This window comes from Populus alba, chromosome 19 (genome assembly GCF_005239225.2).
Source record: "Populus alba chromosome 19, ASM523922v2, whole genome shotgun sequence".
Lineage (NCBI taxonomy): Eukaryota > Viridiplantae > Streptophyta > Magnoliopsida > Malpighiales > Salicaceae > Populus > Populus alba.
Genome location: NC_133302.1, coordinates 1,911,290 through 1,928,779, shown reverse-complemented (window position 1 = coordinate 1,928,779; position 17,490 = coordinate 1,911,290). Strand labels below are relative to the sequence as shown.

Sequence of the window (17,490 nt, the reverse complement as noted above, 5' to 3'; positions counted from 1 at the left end):
ACAAATAATACAATCCTTGGGTTGTGTTGTTAGGAATGGTATTAATCGGGATGCTGTTTTTTTTCCTCAAAAAGTATAAAATTGATGCTTTGGAGGTTTTTATTTATTTATTTATTTATTATGATTTTATTGTATTGATGAAAAAAATAAAAAAAATTATTTTGATATATTTTTAATAAAAAAATAATTTTACAAAAACATTATATATTATATTACCAAAACACACTTTTCATGAGTGTTTAGCTAAGCTGTTAAAAACTATGTTTTTCACTAATAAAAAAAAAATCAAATTAACGTTTTTTTAAACTGTTGAATAGAATTTCAAACTGTAATTGAAAAATAGCACAATTCAATTTTATTAGAAAAATGTATAAATTGGATTGGGAACTAAGTATATATCTAATTTAACGGCTCGTGAAGCTTGGACAATGAGAAGAAGCCAGTAAAAGCCTACAAATTTCTCCTACCCAAAAATTGCCGTCAAAACGTCTCTCTCCTACAGGCTTTCTGCATATCCGCATTTTTCTGCATCCGCTTACTTTTTTCCTGCTTGACATCGAAGTAAATAAAGTAAAAGACAGAGCATAACCCAATAACAAAAAAAAAATTGAATCTTGTATAGGTTGAATAAAAGTGTAGTATGACTAAACTATTATAGTCCCTAATTTATCAGCTAATTAATATAAATCTACTTAGTTTTTTCATGTTTGTTTTGGAAAAAAAAAATTTTTAAAAAAATTTAAATTTAAAAATAATTTTTTTTATGTTTATAAATTCTATATTAAAAATAATTTTTAAAAATAAAAAAATATATATTTTAATATATTTTTAAAAAATAAAATTTAATACTAAATTTCAAATACTCTTAATCTAAAAAACAATTATCTTAATCTTAACCTATCTTCAAACAATTGAACAAATTTGTTGAGGACAACCAAATTGGCAGTCACAATCAAATTAAATTTCAATCTCAACATCAGCAATAAAAAGATGATTGTGAAAGGAAGAAGAAGATAATGTTGCAGTAATAAATTGGAAAAAGGAAAAAGGAAAAAATTGAAATATTTTGAGTTAACTGTTCTTAGTCCCTATGGTTAAGCAAAATAATCAATTAATCACTAGGCCGAATTGAATTTAATAATAAAGAAAAACATGTGATTTTTAAAACTAACAAGACTGACTTACATGCACATAAAAAATTAATTTATTATTTTAAAAGGCCAAAATAATAAACTCAGATTTGTTTTACGGGTTGGGGGGGGGGTTAGAGGAGGAGAAATTGGCGGTTGGTTTGGCTAGGGTTTTAGTATTATTTTATTATTTCGATATTTCTATATTTATTTTTCTTGAAAAAACATTTTTCGTTAAGGCTACAGTGTCGGCCCTAACACAAACAAACAAACACCTTCCAGACTCTCTTCGAAATCTCCATGAACCCATCGAACAGACACCAAATTCTCAACAACACACTAAGGTAAGCAAACCCTAACCGTTTCTTTCTATGATCTTTTTTTTTTTCGTTTTTTTTTTCTGCGATTTTTCCTCCCTCCTTTTCGTGTTCTTTTTAGGATTTCTTATAACAATGTCTTGATGAATGTTTAAGGAAGAAACCATTTAATTTTGAGGTAAAACCCTAAACCCTGATTTTGTTTGTGGCTGCTTCGTGCTTTGGTTTCTGAGACGGCGTGATGGGGATAAGGGCATGGGGTTTCTGGTGGCTTGGTTGTGAGGAAAAGAGGAAAGTACAGGGGAATGGGTGTGGAGATCATGATTTTTTTTTCTAAGAAATAAAAAGGTAAAGAAAAATAGACGGTGGTTCTTGTTTTTATAGTTTTTTGAAGGAGAGTTTGTTGGAGGGTGGGATCATGATGCTTATGGAAGTATGTGAATGATTTTAAAAATGCTGATGGCAAGGTGTTTTGGAAAGCTGTTTTATTAGTTTGCACTGGTTGGGAACTTGAATGAATCTTAGTTCGATTTGTTAAGTGATGTTATCGTTGGACTTAAAAGCATTTGCTTTTTGTTTTGGATTTCGTGTTCTGTGTGTTGTTTTGTGATGCATTTAATTGTCTTTTTTTATCAGTATATATGTACACTCGTGTGTATATCTGTATATAAGTTTGGAAGAAACTGTTTTGTCGAAGAATGTCGACACTGAAAAGTTTTGAACGCAATTACTAATGTGTTTATTGTTCGTTTTTCTTTCCTTTGGGTTCCCTTGCTCAATGCATACTTACGAAGTGCAACATATTTTAATGTTTTGATTGCTGCTTTTCTCTTTTTGTTTGAGGTATGTTTACCATTTCTATGACATATGATTGAACCTGATGGCTTCTGCATGGTGAAAACTCGCAAGATTTCATTATTGATGCATGGTGTATGCTGCATTATTTATTGTAGGAAACAGCGTAATCATGTTTGTTTTCAAAGTTTTTGATGGGGGGCATTGTGTGCGTGCTTGTGCATCTATATGAAGAGTAGTTGATTTTTAATCTAACAAAGATTTTCATGGCTGTGTTTTTCATTCATTGGGAGGGGTAAAAGTGCTTATACTGTATTTTTTTCTTGTGTTTTGTAGGTAGTTTGAAGGGAAGCTTTAACTATAACGTGTGCTTCTGGACTATGGGATCATGTGCTTTTTGATGTCGCAGTCATACAAAGGTAGTGGAAATTAAAAACCCTTTTCTGTTGGACATCGGGATCATGTGCATGGAGTCAGTTGTGTTTTTGAGGTTTTCATTGTGCTTCATTTTCTGCAGGTGCTTCAGAATCGCCTGAAAGTTGTGGCAGTGGAGAAGAAAGTACAAGGAAAGGGACGTGTTCGTTGGAGATAAAACGCACTGGAATGGTACAATGGGGAATCAGCAGGCATATTGAGTTCATTGACAACAATCCACCTCCAGGGGAAAATAACCCTCAACTTCCACCTCCCATTATCAAGCATGGACAGAAGAACCCTCAAATTCCATCTGCCATCACCGGGCATGGGAATAACCCTCAATTTCCATCTGCCATTGTCAAAGAAGAAGTAAAAGATGATGAAGCTAGGACAACTGAGTCTCTTGTGTTGCCAGAAGCTAAGAAGAGGAAGCATCATGCCCTTCGGGAACCCAGAGAAGCACGAGCTGTGAGATCTTCTAAAGCAAAGGAAACTAGCCTTGTTTATAAATGTAAGCAAATAAAGCGTGAGAATCCCATATCAGTAAAAAAGGAGAATGTCATGGATAGATGGTCAGTAGACAGGTACATGGTAAACTATTATTCTTTTTCTTCCTATCAGTTGGGTTGACACTTCATATGGTGCCTTTTGAAGTGAATGGTGTTTCTGTTTTGAAGGTATAATCAGGCAGAGAAAAGTATGTTGGAGGTCATGAAGGCTGAGGGGGCAGTGTTTGAGAAACCCATTTCCCGGTCAGCACTGCGAATGGTAGCTCGTAAACACATTGGTGACACTGGACTCTTAGACCATCTACTGAAGCACATTGATGGTAAGGTGGCACCAGGTGGCACTGAGCGGTTCTGTCGGTGTTATAACACTCAAGGGAAAATGGAGTATTGGCTGGAGAGTGCTGACCTGGTTAAAATTAAGCAGGAGGCTGGAGTGCCAGATCCAAACTATGTTCCTCCATCCTGGTTGAGGCCTGGTAGTGTTGCGCCACTGGATTCTGTTTCTGCTGAAGAATTGACTCTGCTTAGAAAGGAAGTGGCAAAAATGACGAGGTAAATAAAGACAGTACTAGAATAAAAATCTTAATCATTTAAGCTTAGGTGTGCTATCTTCCTTGAATAATCAAGTCTTCCTCTTATAGGGATATGGAGGAGCTGGTATCCAAGAATCAAGAGCAACATCAAGCTAACCATGTTGGGGTAAATATTGAGTTACAATCTGGAGTAAATGAACATAATTATTAGGATTGCTTTATAGGGCTCCATTTGAAGTCTTTGTCCTTTCAACAGGATATTTACAAGGAATTTGTGGAATGGAGAGGTAAGACAGACCAGCGCCTGATGGAGATTTCAAGTTCTTTGGGTGGTTTGCAGGTACCACAGGAATACCTTATCTTCTGTTTATTCTTTCTTCAACTTCTGATGTACTATTTGCACCTGTCAGTGTACCTCAATCAATTGCCCTTGAATTTTCCTTTGGACAGGGAAAGTATAAGGAGATGATGGCATGGAAGTCGAAGATTGAACAACAAGTCAAGGAAATCTCAAATTCACTAAGTAGCTTGCAATCATCAAAGCAATGCAATACCCTGAGTCCAGTTTCTGAAAGATGGGAGGACTGGTTGGAGAGCACCAACTTGGATAATATTCAAGGGGAAGACTTTGCACCATGGCTAGAGAACATGGATTTGGTTAATGTTGGGTATAATGCCTCATTGAAAGAACCCTACAATGCCTCTCAACTGTGGTTGAAACCCTGTGATAGCCCCTCTCAGGAGCCTGTTTGTGCAACAGAGCTGGAGCTTCTCAAGGAAGAAATGGCCAAAATGAAAAGGTGATAATTTTTGTCTTCTTCTTTATTTATTTATTTTTGTAAGTAGAGAACATAAAATTTCAATGCATAATTTTGAGAAAAGGTACAGAAGGCTTTGTGTTTGAACTAATCTATCAAAACACCCCTCCCTCCACAAAGGAAAAAGGATCTTTATTAATGATCTGAGGTTTGTTGTGCCCTTCTGTGGTATAAACAGAGATATGCAGGGGGTGGTACCCAATAGGATGGAGGAAGATAAAGCTAATATGACCTCAGATTCATCTGCCACAGCCAATTCCAAGACAGAACTTGACAATTTATTTTTTCAGGTGACGTTTGATAATAGCCAGTGCAAAATAAATTGCGTGCTATCTCCTATCATGGTGTATGAGCTCAATTAAACACACGGTTCATATACTGTCTTTGCAGGAAATGTTCAAGGACTTCGGAAAATGGAGAAAGAAGATGGAGCAACAGATGCTTGAGATTTCCAATGCTGTCAATACTTTACAGGCATCAAAGTAATACCTCTCCTGAAGCCTTGACATGAAGATAGAAAAGATAGGATGTTAGTGATCTTTTGTTCTATTTTGAAGAAACCCAGTTACCCATAGAGTAGCAGGATTAGATATTTAGATACTGTACAGGCTTTACAAGCTAAAACAAGAGCTCTTGCTGATTCCAAATCATCCAAAGCAATAGGACCGGCATCTGACCTTTTGACCACCAAATGAACCAGCTTACATGAAACATATCTTATATATGAGATGCTAATTGTAGGGATCCCGCTTAACTGTTCTTGGGATATAGATGAAGTTGGACACCTTGGAGTGGATTCCTTTTTACCGGCTACTTGGTTATAGAAGTTTATTTTGTTTAGGATATGGGATTGTAATTGATTAATGACTATTGCTCTCCTTTATGTTTATGTTAATCTACTGGCAGCTCATGTTTATCCTCATCTGTGCCGGCCAAACTTGTATAATTAGTTATTACAATTTTTTAGAAAAGTTGGATGTCATCATTGTGGGATGTTTTGGCCGTTTTGCCCGATGCTGCATTATCACACATCGGTGCCTGTTAGCTTTATTTGCTGTAAAGTAAACCAAAAGGCCAAGAGAAGGGGCATCTGGTCGATGTGTGCTCTTCTTGTATGTAATTTAACTTTTGTATGATTTGAGACGAGAAAACAGGACATAAAGCTGGCCTTGGTTCACGTTCATCGGGACTAGGTTTGTGTCTGCGGTTCCCTGGAAGAGAGACCCTGAGTACCTACTGTCCGGTGAATTTATATTGTTGCAGAACAACTCAAGCTTCTAATATGGAGGAGCTTATTGTGTGGTTTAAAAATCAATTTGGATCGCATTTCAGGCATGTGTTCAAGTTTTTAAGTTTTGCAATCAAGTGAAATTTAGAAAAAAGAATCATTTGGTCTTTGCATTATAATAAACTGTCTACAATTACTTACCATTGCGAATATGAGTTTGAACTCGAAATTATTTTAACCACTATTTACGTTGAACTATAAGCTTATTGACAAATGATGCTGGGGAGATTTTGAATCTAAACTTTACTCTTTCATATATTTTTTACAATCATGTAAGAATTATTTAAGTAGCAAAGAAAGTGAACATGGGATCTCAAACTTCTTTTATATTTTTTACAACTAGGTTGTTTATGATATGAAATAAAATATTAAAGAACTGTTTCAATCTAAAATTAAAGGTATCAAGTAAGGTTTTAAGAATAGTTTTATATCTCTCTAAGATATATTTTCAAGTGAAAACTTTTTAAACTTTAAACTTGTATAAACTTATACCACCTTATGTTTAATTTTATTATTTATAATGGGAGTGATGAGATTTAAACTCATGACTATTTGATTATCAAAGCTTTAATACCATATCAAAGAATCATATGATGCAACCGAGCTTATTGAAACCAAAGGTTCTAAGTATTCGAGTGGGGATCTGATATTACCATGTGAGAATCTGATCCAAGTAGACTTTGTGGATGATCTAGCATAGACAGGTCTTTACCCAAGAGGAAGAGGTTTGGTCATGCCAAACTAAGTTAACACCTCAAAATCGAGATAATATAATATCCAACTATTATATATGACTCAAAATTTTCCAGAAAATTCTATAGGCATTTCTCTTTTATTAAGCTTCTTTATTGCTTATTAAATCATTGGATCTCTCAAAATAAGGCCTAAAAGTTGCTCTTTAGGGCTAGTTTTGTTATTTTCCTAGGAATTTTTGGATTCTATTTTAATTTCCTTGATGTTTTTGGACTTTAGGTTATTTCCTAGTAGAGATAGGTTTTCCTAGCCTATTTAAAGGTTTTGTAAACCTCTTAAAAAGGTAGCAACCATATATTTAATTTTTAGAGAATCAAATTATGAATTTAGAGTTCACACCTGCAATTCTTTTTGCTTCATTAACATTGTAGTGGTTTTTATGTTGTTGTTGTCTTATTAGCTTTTTATTGCATCACCATCTCAACCCAAAACTTAAGCTATTAGGTAAGATCTCAAAAACAGTTTTATATTACTCTGTAATAGGAAAAACATTGTTTGGTTTCCAGAAATAGAAGAAATTGAAGCCATTACCAATTGGGAATCTTTTGTGAAGTCTTTGCAGATTCAATTTATGACATCTGCTTATGATGACCCTATGGAAGCACTTATCAACCAAAAGTAGATAACTACAATAGAAAACTATAAATCCCAATTCCAACTCATTTCAAACAAAGTTCGAGGATTATTTGATTCTTAGTATTTATTTATTTTTCTTTGAAATACTGAAAAAGAAAATCAAAATTGGGGTTAGGATTATAAATCCTCATAATCTTGTTATGACCTATAGGCTAGCTTGAATGTAGGAGGAAAACCTAATGGTGGTTTATTGAAGTTGGAAGCCTAATACCGATAAGATTTAAAGGAAACCCACTTCTTAGAACAATCTAGAGTTGATCTAAAATGTAGTCTATCAGTTCAAAAATTAACATGGGAAAGGCCTATGTTTTGAATGCAATGGAAAGTGGAGTATGAGCCACAATTATTCGTAATTAAAGATGTATAAGAACAAGAAGATGTAGGTTTTGCAGCGGTCAGAGACTTAATTGATTTAAAGGAGCCTTTAGCGGTTAATAAAGAAGAAGAGATATTCATATATGCTATGATAGGGATTTCTAATCAAGGTTATCAATTATGTTTTGTTTGGCATTTTGTTTTTCTTATTGTTATAATAAATTTTAGTTTTGGAGTATTTTGGCATTTCATTCCAAGGTCTTGCACTTTTACATTTTATATATAAATTTCAAAACATTAATTCAACATAAATGATTTCAATTTAAATTAAAATAAAAATTAACTTTAAATTATACAGTACAAACATAACATCAATTATCTAAATATAATTTTAAAATTTAACACATTTTTAAATTGTTAAGAATCAAAACTAAAAAGAATTTTAACTTAAAATAAATCGCCTTCACCAAAGACATTTCCAAGTATTTGCTCAAGTAAGTTAGCAAGGTGAGCCACACTTGCTTTAAATACTCCAACTCTTCTTAGAAATAAACATAACGGTGTGCACGCTCTTCATGTTTCATATTTCTTAGTCAAAGTTAGGTGTTGTAGACTATTTGAGACCTATATTTTAACCTGATGCATAAGTATGTACATACACATTGGGTATGGATGGAAAAAGCCCATGCAGAATGAATATTTAGGGAGTTCATGCTCTAAGGGAAGGTTTTAGGGTCATTATATGAGGGTAAACTTTTTACCTGGTCTTAATAGATCTATGAACTACCCAATGACTAAACTTTCTATCTATTCTTAAAAGATCTATGAACTGCCCAGTGACTACCTTACATGAAGGCAATATAGGAGTTTACAAAGAAATAGTTGGGGCACAATGTGACTGCCATTACCAAATAAATATTCAATACATAGTTGGATGTTTCATGAATTTGAACCTCGATTGAATGTCATGAGACAAGTCACTACTCCCACCTAACATAGAATTTGGTCTACTTGTGAAATCAAAATCATGAGGGCATTAACCCATATCCGATGTACTTATTCATAAATAAGTAGTAAAAATATGAGCTAAAATTAAACAGATCATGACAAATAGGCAAATAATCAAACAAGCAAAGCTTAGTCCAACAAGACAAGGTGTTCCCCAGTGGAGTAGCCATCCCATCACAAGGCAATGTCGAACGACGCACTCTAAAATGTGGTGCCTCCCTGAGAAGGATAGTTGTTGGGAAAAGGAAAAAGGTTTTTGAGTTTAATAATAAAATTAAGATTAGGGTTCAGAAGTTGCCACCTAATATTAAGGTTACTAAGAAACCTATGATCTGCAAGAGTTTAAGTAAAGGACTAATTGTGTAAGGGGAAGACGCATCACCCATAGTGCACCTTACCTGAGGTAAACTACATTGTTGTTTGATTGTTTTTCTAAGTCAAGTTTCTACTCGTTGGTCTTTTTCTAAGGTTCAAGATAGATCTTTTTTCATGAGAAAATCTATATCTTATTGGTATCTTATTGGGCTAAAATCCTAATTGTTCTAAGCTTCAAAATTAATATTGCATTTATTTTTCACTTTGTATCTTTAATACCTTAGAGTATATTTTATTGTGTAGTTTTACACCCTCAAATATTAAAGTCTACACCTAAACCCTAATATAAAATGAACAAAATGATTGTGAAGGTTTTTTGATGTTTTGGTCGAATCCTAACAAATAATCATAAATTTGTTATGATATCCATTGTTTTTCAGATTTTTAAAACATGAGAAAGATGTAATTTTTTTATCTTGGAAAACTTTTAGGATTTGGTCGTATAAACAAAATATTTTTTTTTTGAAAGAAGAAATTAATTTAAAAAAATGAAAATATTTTGGATTTTTTATAATTTTTTAGAAACATTTTAAAGAAAACTAGGTATTATAATACTAGATCTGAATCTTATAATGTAAATATACAACTCAATAGTATACAAAATCAGTAGAAAAACATACGAGAAAATAATTTTTTATAATATAATATTATAATTATTATTATATTGGGCTAAGGCAACCCAGCCTGTTTGGGCCAACTATCGGCCCAAAAGGGTTTTACTAATATTGGCCCAATGAATTTGGTCTTTTTTTTTTCCAAATGGGTTGAACCTGACCCAGCTCAAATGGGTGGGCCGAATCAAGTCCATCCCACCACCACTAATTAATTATATTGAAGAACGTGAACAATTCACGTTTTGCATGCAACCAAAATGGCTGTAGGTTGTAGGGAGAAGAGAGAGGGATGGAAGGAGGAGAAGCTCATTTGGTAAAAGAGTTTCAGTTGTGATCAAGAGATTTAATTAGTGGATCAAGATATTTAATTAGTGGATCAGGAGGCATTGCAGAAAGAAATGGTGGCTAGTGTTAGTTGTGGAAGAAGGGAGAAGAAACTTGAAGAGGAGAGAGAAAGAGGAGCTCACGGTGGCTATTCTATGGTCGGTGAGGAGATGGGTTGGTGGATAAGGTCGAGCCACTCTTGTTCATAGTTGTGCTGAGGTGGAAGTGGCTAGAGAGGCGGCAAAAAGAGAGAAATAAGAGAGAGGAGTGTTAGCTGAGAAGGATAACTAGGGAAAACTAATTTTGGGCCGACTTTGGACCTGATTTTCTCCCTGCTTAGGCCACGAAATCCACCTTTATTTTTTTTTATAACTATGGGTGTTCGGGCCAGCTTATGCGCAATTCGACTAAACCTTTAAGGCCCTGAAATTAATGATCATGTAAGGCTTCATTGGCCTTGAGGTTTGTGGCACTCGAATTGGTGGCCTCTAGGGAGCAAACATAGGGTATGACCAGTTAAGCTGCATATCTCAGGCTTAAATCCATCTCTGTTTATATATAGGGGTGGAAGATGGATCTTTTATCTTTAATGGTGTCAAATCTTGACCCTTGGTTTGGCTAAAAATGATCTCAATCGTTGATTTAAAGTAGATACCATAAACGATCAAATTTGGCAGTTAAAGGCTGCTTGTGTTGGCCTTTGTAGGTCGGTGCCATGACTGTTATGGTATCAATCGATCAAAACAGACTATACTGGGGTGTATTAAAATATCAGGTGATTATTTTAGTGCAAATTTTGTCAAATTCGGTAGAAAGTACATGTATTAAATGCATCAATAAAGTAACCCTCTCGGTAGTTTTTTCAGAAGAAAAATGAAAAGAAAAATGAACAGTAAACAAAACGGCTCTGTTTTGGTAAAGTTCAATTTGATCCTTTGATTTCTGATTTATCTCTTTTACACCTCTAATTAACTTTAAATTCTAAATTTTATGCAATTTCTTCCTTGAAAAACTTTAATATAAGCCTCATATATGCACCTTTTTCATTAAAGTCTTTGGTTTCGAATACAAGTAATTTGACCCTCAATTGACCATTAAGCTTTCAATTTTTTTCAATTGCACCCCTGATTTCAATCAAGTGGGTCCCTATAGTTCTGCTAATTTTTCAAATTGATCCTTGACTCTAATTTTATTTTTCAATTTAATCCCTAAATGACCATAAAACTCGACCTTTTATTTGGTGATTTTGCACTTGATTTCAATCAATTGACTTGACAAAAATTAAATTGGATCTCCTAAAATTTTAATTTTCTCAATTAAGCACAAATTGTGCTCCCAAACATAATTTTTCACCAATTAAACCCTTAATAAAATTAATTTGACTCATTTAAATTATAATTAAGTCATTGCAATTAATTAAATATTTCAATTGAATTCAAATTAATTCTTAAACATAATTAAATTTTAATTTAGCCCATGATTAAATCAAATTGACCTATTAATTTCTATCTAGTCCTTAGAGGCATGCCAATCTAGAAACTTTTAATTTCCTTCTAGTTCTTATAATTTTTAATTCGTAGTTCTATCAATAATAACTCTTTCTATAAATTTTAATTTATGGGAATTGTTATAGAAAGTAATTCTATCCTATACATAATAATATTCAAATAAAGTGAAATTCGAACCTCCAAAGAAACTATAGGATATATATCCAAGCATTAAAGTATAAGATAAGTATTGGTTACATAAAATATACAAGATAAAGCAACTTGCAAGTTGGCAACTTAATTACGAGTCCTTGGTATTTAGTTAATCAAGTACCATTTTAGGTATTGTTCCATTTTGTGCCCTACATCATGCATGGTTCACTAATTAAAAAAATAATTATTTTTTATCTTTTGAAATTATAAATAGAGTTTTTTTTTTCTACGACATCCACTTCCAAATTAGTGCATTCATGAAAAAAAAAATATTTCTCGACGAATTCTTTTGTGATGTAATTAGCTCTGTTTATAATATTTATTATAAATTACGTGTATTGTGACCATTATGGGAGCATCACGAAGGATACAAGTGAAAGATATTCCATTGTATAATTATCTTTAAGTAGAAAAATGAAATGTAAAGGTAGAACATAAAATTAAATGAAAAATGAAATGAAAAAATCAATAAATTATAAATAAACTTAGAAATATACAAATTTAATATATAGTGAAACCACAAATACTGATAAAATTATTTTTTCTGTAAACTACTTAGAACTAATTATAATTAACTTCTACTTCTTTGTACTTTTTTGTAGTGCGATTAATTTGATGGAAGGCCACTCCCTCACCCCCTCTATTTATAATGTCTCACTTGCTCCCTCCAATATCTCTCAATCCACTTGTTTCAAACAATGTCTCCAGCCAATTCTTGTGCACTGCTCCTCCTCTTCTTTCTTACTCTCTCCCTCCACATTAACTTTTCCACCGCTGACAATACCAATATTGGTGTAAGCCGCAGGACAGTGGCTGTGGCTGCGGCTGCGGCCGCTGACACTGTCCCTTTACAAAAGGATGTTGCCACCTTCCTCCCTAGCGATATTTCTCCACCTACTGAGAAGTATTGCTACTCAAGGTTGCCCAACACTCCATTGCCAAAAGCCCTAGGATATCTTACAACCTGGTCATTATCCTTCAATCTCCACAGAATTCGCTAATGAAAACGTAAGTGCTGCAGCTTCTCAAAGAACCTATAAACAAGGATATCGATCTGTCAAGCATAAAACAGCCATGAAGTCTGCCCTCCCCGACTCAACGATATTCTACCTGTACAACGATCTCCATCCAGGTAAAATGATGAGAATTCATTTTACTAATAGTGGGACCGAGGTTAGTTTCCTGCCTCGTCAGGTTGCGGAGTCTATACCATTTTCGAGTGACAAAATACAAGAGATTTTGAGCTACTTTGCACTACAAGTCAACTCAAAAGAGGCTCAGGTTATCAGAGATGAAATTGGAGGATGTGATCAGGAGCCAAACATGGAAGGAGAAGAAAAATTCTGTGCTACATCTCTGGAGTCATTAATTGATTTTAATGTTGAAAGGCTTGGCCAAAATGTTCGCGTACTCTCCACTGACGCGGGCAAGAAGCAAGAGTATACTGTTTCGGCCAAAGAGACAATGATTGGAAATCATAAAGCAGCAGTGTGTCACAAGATGAGATATCCCTATGCAGTGCACTATTGCCATGTAATCGCAGACACAGAAGTTTATGAGGTTCCCTTAGTGGGTGCTGATGGCACAAAAGTGAAAGCTGTAACGGTTTGCCACCTCAACACATCAGCTTGGAGTCCAGACCATATGGCGTTTCAAGTTCTCAAAATTAAGCCAGGACCTGCTGTTTGTCACTTTCTGGATAGCGATACTCTGGTTTGGGTGCCAAAGAAGGATTAAAAAATGACTCCATGATCATTGGTAAAACTTGGTATTGATCAGCAAAGGTCCTTAATAAGTTTGCTGCCCAGTTGTCATAAGTGTTTATAATATGCATTTACTTCCGGTCCCTTCCCCGTTGTCGTTGCTGCTTGTGTTTGTCATATACATGTAGCCCCCCACCTTGTTTTCTTGAAAGTGCTGTTGTCCAAGATGTTAGCAATTTGCTTAATAAGAAGGTTATCCTAAGAAACCCGCCTTATCTATTCAAAGTTTGAATTTGTAATCCTCGACTCTACGTTTGTTACTCAATACATTGAAGTGAAGTTCCCTTATGAATGGTAAAGCTACTGGACATGTCAAGCTTTTTCTGGAGAGACTCTCTGTATGTGTTTTAGTTGTTTTCATTAACATTGTTGTCAAGCTAGGAGCTTCATATAGCCAAGATTTTCTTAATTCACGATTGCAGGCATGTGTTCTGACTTTTAAGTTTTGGAATCAAGTGAAATTTAGAAAAAAGAATCATTTGGTCTCTGCATATAATAAACTTTCTACAAATGGTTACCATTGCGATCGAATACGAGGTTTGAACTCGAAATTATTTTAACACGGTTTACGTTGAACTATAAGCTTATATATTCACAAATGATGTTGAGGTGAATATGAATCTAAACTTTACTCTTTCATATATTTTGACTATCATGTAAGAATTATTAATTAAGTAGCAAAGAAAGTGAATATGGGATCTCAAAGTTCTTTATATTTTTTACAACACAGGTTTTTTATGGCCATTTTGCTTATGAAATATATAGAATATCAAAGAAATATTTTAATTTAAAATTTAAACTTTCAAAAATAATTTTATTTTTTTAATATATATATATATATATATATATATATATATTCTCGAGTGAAAGTTTTTTTTAACTTTAAATTTACATAAATCTACATTACTGCATACTTAATTTTAAATTCTAGCTTTTTAGTTATTAAAATTTTAATACTATATAACATAGCCACGTAAAGCAACTGAGTTTATTAAAATCAAAAGTTTTAACAATTCGAGTGAGAATCTAACACTATTAAATAGAGTGAGGATTGTTGAACCTAAACTCAAACTAGAAGGTCAAGGAAGGCAACCACCCACCACCAGCCCAACCGCCAGCCGCCTTCACACCATCGGCCGCCAGCCGCCTTCACACTTGAAGGTTGAAAATTCTTGTTTTGAATTCGTGTATAAATAGAGTGCCCAGTTTATGTTAATTTGTGTGGAGAGAATAGAGAGAAACACTAGAGAGAGAGAGAGGGTGTGTATTGTAAGCTTTTGTTGTATTTGTAAGCTTCTTGTTCTTGTAATAAAACTTTGTGTTTTATCCCCTCTGAGTGTTTCAAAGCCACCACCAGTGGTTTCTCCCACCAACAAGGATTAAATAGAGATATGATGATATAAACAGACTATGTATTAGAGATTCTTCCCCCATGGACTACTTTTGTCTTTAATTTCTTCCATTGAAATATTAAAAGAGTGATTAAGACAGTGTGCACTCGAAGCCACATCCTTCCAAAGTCTAGTGTCTGGGTTACTATACCTCCATAACCACTTGAATGTTTGATGAATTGAGAAACTAGGACTTCAAGCCAGCCTTGTTTCCTATTCATCATCAGCACTGGATTTGTCTCTGCGGGTCCCTGGATGAGAGACCCTGAGTACCAAAATTTAAAAGAATATTTTTTTTATAATTAAGACTCAAAATTTAAACTTAAAATAACAAGAGAGGGATGACAGAGAACCACTATAGCACTGAATGCCGAAGGAAAGCTCCGTTAGAGATACGTGAGCAAGCCAACTATGTAGAGAAGGATAACAGAGAAGCAGCTGCATTACTTGTCCAACAAGGACTTGGTGAGAAACAAGAGAATATATGGTATATAGATACTGGAGCCAGCAATCACATGTGCGGCTACCGAGAGTTATTTAGTGATCTAGATGAGACCAAACACGGTCTAGTTACTTTTGAAGATACCTCAAAGGTTCCATTCAAAGGTAAATGAAAAATTCCAATCAAGTTGAAGAACGACGATCACAGCTACATCGCCGATGTTTATTATGTCCCAGCCATAAAGCAGAACCTGATCAGCTTAGGTCAACTTATGGAGAGAGGTTATACTTTTTACTCGAAGAATTGTCATCTGACAATTAGAGACAACAATTGGAGATTAATTGCCTATATGAAAATGTCCAAGAATAGGATGTTTCCTTTGAACATCTAGTATGATGCAACAAGGTGTTTGAGTGCCATCACCAACAGTGAAGAATGGCTTTGGCACCTGAGGCTTGGACATCTGAATTTCACAAGTCTGAAGATGCTAGCAAGCAAGAAGATGGTCAAAGGTTTGCCTCACATTGATCATCCAGATGAAGTCTGTGAGAGTTGTGTCCTCAACAAACATCACAGATCCAGTTTTTTCAAAGAAGTCAACTGGAAAGCAAAGAGCCCACTAGAGTTAGTGCACACAGATGTGTGTGGCCCAATAACGCCTATATCGACTGGACAAAATAGGTACTTCCTCACTTTTATTGATGATTTTAGTAGAAAGACGTGGATATACTTTCTGAAGAGGAAGTCAGAAGTATTCAATTGTTTTAAAGATTTTAAAGCAATTGTGGAGAAGCAAAGTGGCTACATGATCAGAACCGTAAGATCTGATCAAGGTGGAGAATATACAGTAAATGACTTTGAAGCCTTTTGTACACAACAAGGCATCAGACATCAGACAACACCAACTTATACACCACAGCTGAATGGTGTAGCAGAAAGGAAGAATCGCACGATTCTTGACATGGCAAGAAGTCTGCTCAAAGCAAAGAAGTTGCCCAAGCAATACTGGGCTGAAGCTGTATCATGTGCAGTGTATCTACTGAATCGCTGCCCAACCAGAAGTTTGCAAGGTGTCATTCCAGAAGAAGTATGGAGTGGTCACAAACCAAGTGTTACTCATCTACGAGTCTTTGGTTGTGTGGCATATGCAAAGATCCTAGATGCAAGAAGTACAAAGCTCGATGATAAAAGCGAGAAATGCATCTTTGTCGGATATGGTGAAAGAAGGATGGGATACAAGCTGTATAATCCATCACGAAGAAAGTAATTATGAGTAGAGATGTTATCTTTGAAGAAGATAAATCTTGGGAATGAAATGATGATCAAGAAGCAGTCAAATGGATCAACACTGATTTGATCCTTGAAGGTGAAGAAGTACCAACAGTACTTGTCGAAGAACCGATTGTGCCAGCAGCTGAACCACAAAGTCCGATACAGAGATTCCCTGTATTCAACAAGAGGAACACACTAGAAGCACGTCAACACCACCATCAGCATCCTCATCAGAAGGACCAAGAAGGATGAGAAATCTTGAAGAGCTGTATGATGCCACTCAAGTCATGGAAGATACAACTTTGTTTTGTTTCTTTGTAGATAATGACCCATTAAGCTTCAATGAAGCTGTCACAGAAGAGAAATGGATAAAAGCAATGGATGAAGAAATACATGCCATTGAGAAGAATGATACCAGGAAGCTGACTTATCTACCAGAAAATAAGAAAGCAATAGGTGTCAAAAGGTCTACAAGACGAAGAAGAATCCAAAAGGAGAAGTGCAAAGATACAAAGCAAGATTAGTGGCTAAAGGCTACAAACAGAGAAAAGCCATTGAAGAGAGAAGTATTTATCCGATTAAAGTTCATGCTTGGCATGACATCCTCGATTAAGTTTAAATGGGAGATTTGTTGAACCTAAACTCAATCTAGAAGGTCAAGGAAGGCAACCACCCACCACCAGCCGCAGCCGCCAGCCGCCTTCACACCATTGGCCGCCAGCCGCCTTCACACTTGAAGGTTGAAAATTCTTGTTTTGAATTCGTGTATAAATAGAGTGCCCAGCTTATGTTAATTTGTGTGGAGAGAATAGAGAGAAACACTAGAGAGAGAGAGGGTGTGTGTATTGTAAGCTTTTGTTGTATTTGTAAGCTTCTTGTTCTTGTAATAAAACTTTTTGTTTTATCCCCTCTGAGTGTTTCAAAGCCACCACCAGTGGTTTCTCCCACCAACAAGGATTAAATAGAGATATGATGATATAAACAGACTATGTATTAGAGATTCTTCCCCCATAGACTACTTTTGTCTTTAATTTCTTCCATTGAAATATTAAAGGAGTGATTAAGACAGTGTGCACTCGAAGCCACATCC

At 34.9% G+C, this 17,490-nt stretch overlaps 1 protein-coding gene and 1 pseudogene across 2 annotated transcripts; both read left to right on the top strand.

The window, feature by feature from the left end:
• The first annotated feature begins 1,285 nt into the window (after window positions 1-1,285).
• LOC118063387 (uncharacterized) lies at window positions 1,286-5,443 on the top strand. 2 transcript variants are annotated; one of them, XM_035077402.2, is made up of 9 exons: window positions 1,286-1,474; window positions 2,579-2,661; window positions 2,760-3,243; window positions 3,337-3,720; window positions 3,810-3,867; window positions 3,958-4,041; window positions 4,152-4,501; window positions 4,698-4,809; window positions 4,910-5,443. In XM_035077402.2, the coding sequence occupies exons 2-9, from the start codon at window positions 2,631-2,633 to the stop codon at window positions 5,003-5,005; spliced, it is 1,599 nt and encodes a 532-aa protein (XP_034933293.1). In that variant the 5' UTR covers window positions 1,286-1,474; window positions 2,579-2,630; the 3' UTR covers window positions 5,006-5,443. The 2 variants fall into 2 exon arrangements, with proteins under 2 accessions (XP_034933293.1, XP_073262799.1); XM_073406698.1 differs by lacking the exon at window positions 1,286-1,474 and adding an exon at window positions 1,486-1,795.
• A 6,759-nt stretch (window positions 5,444-12,202) lies between these two features.
• On the top strand, window positions 12,203-13,623 carry LOC118063383 (BURP domain-containing protein 6-like; annotated as a pseudogene).
• The last annotated feature ends 3,867 nt before the right edge of the window (window positions 13,624-17,490 follow it).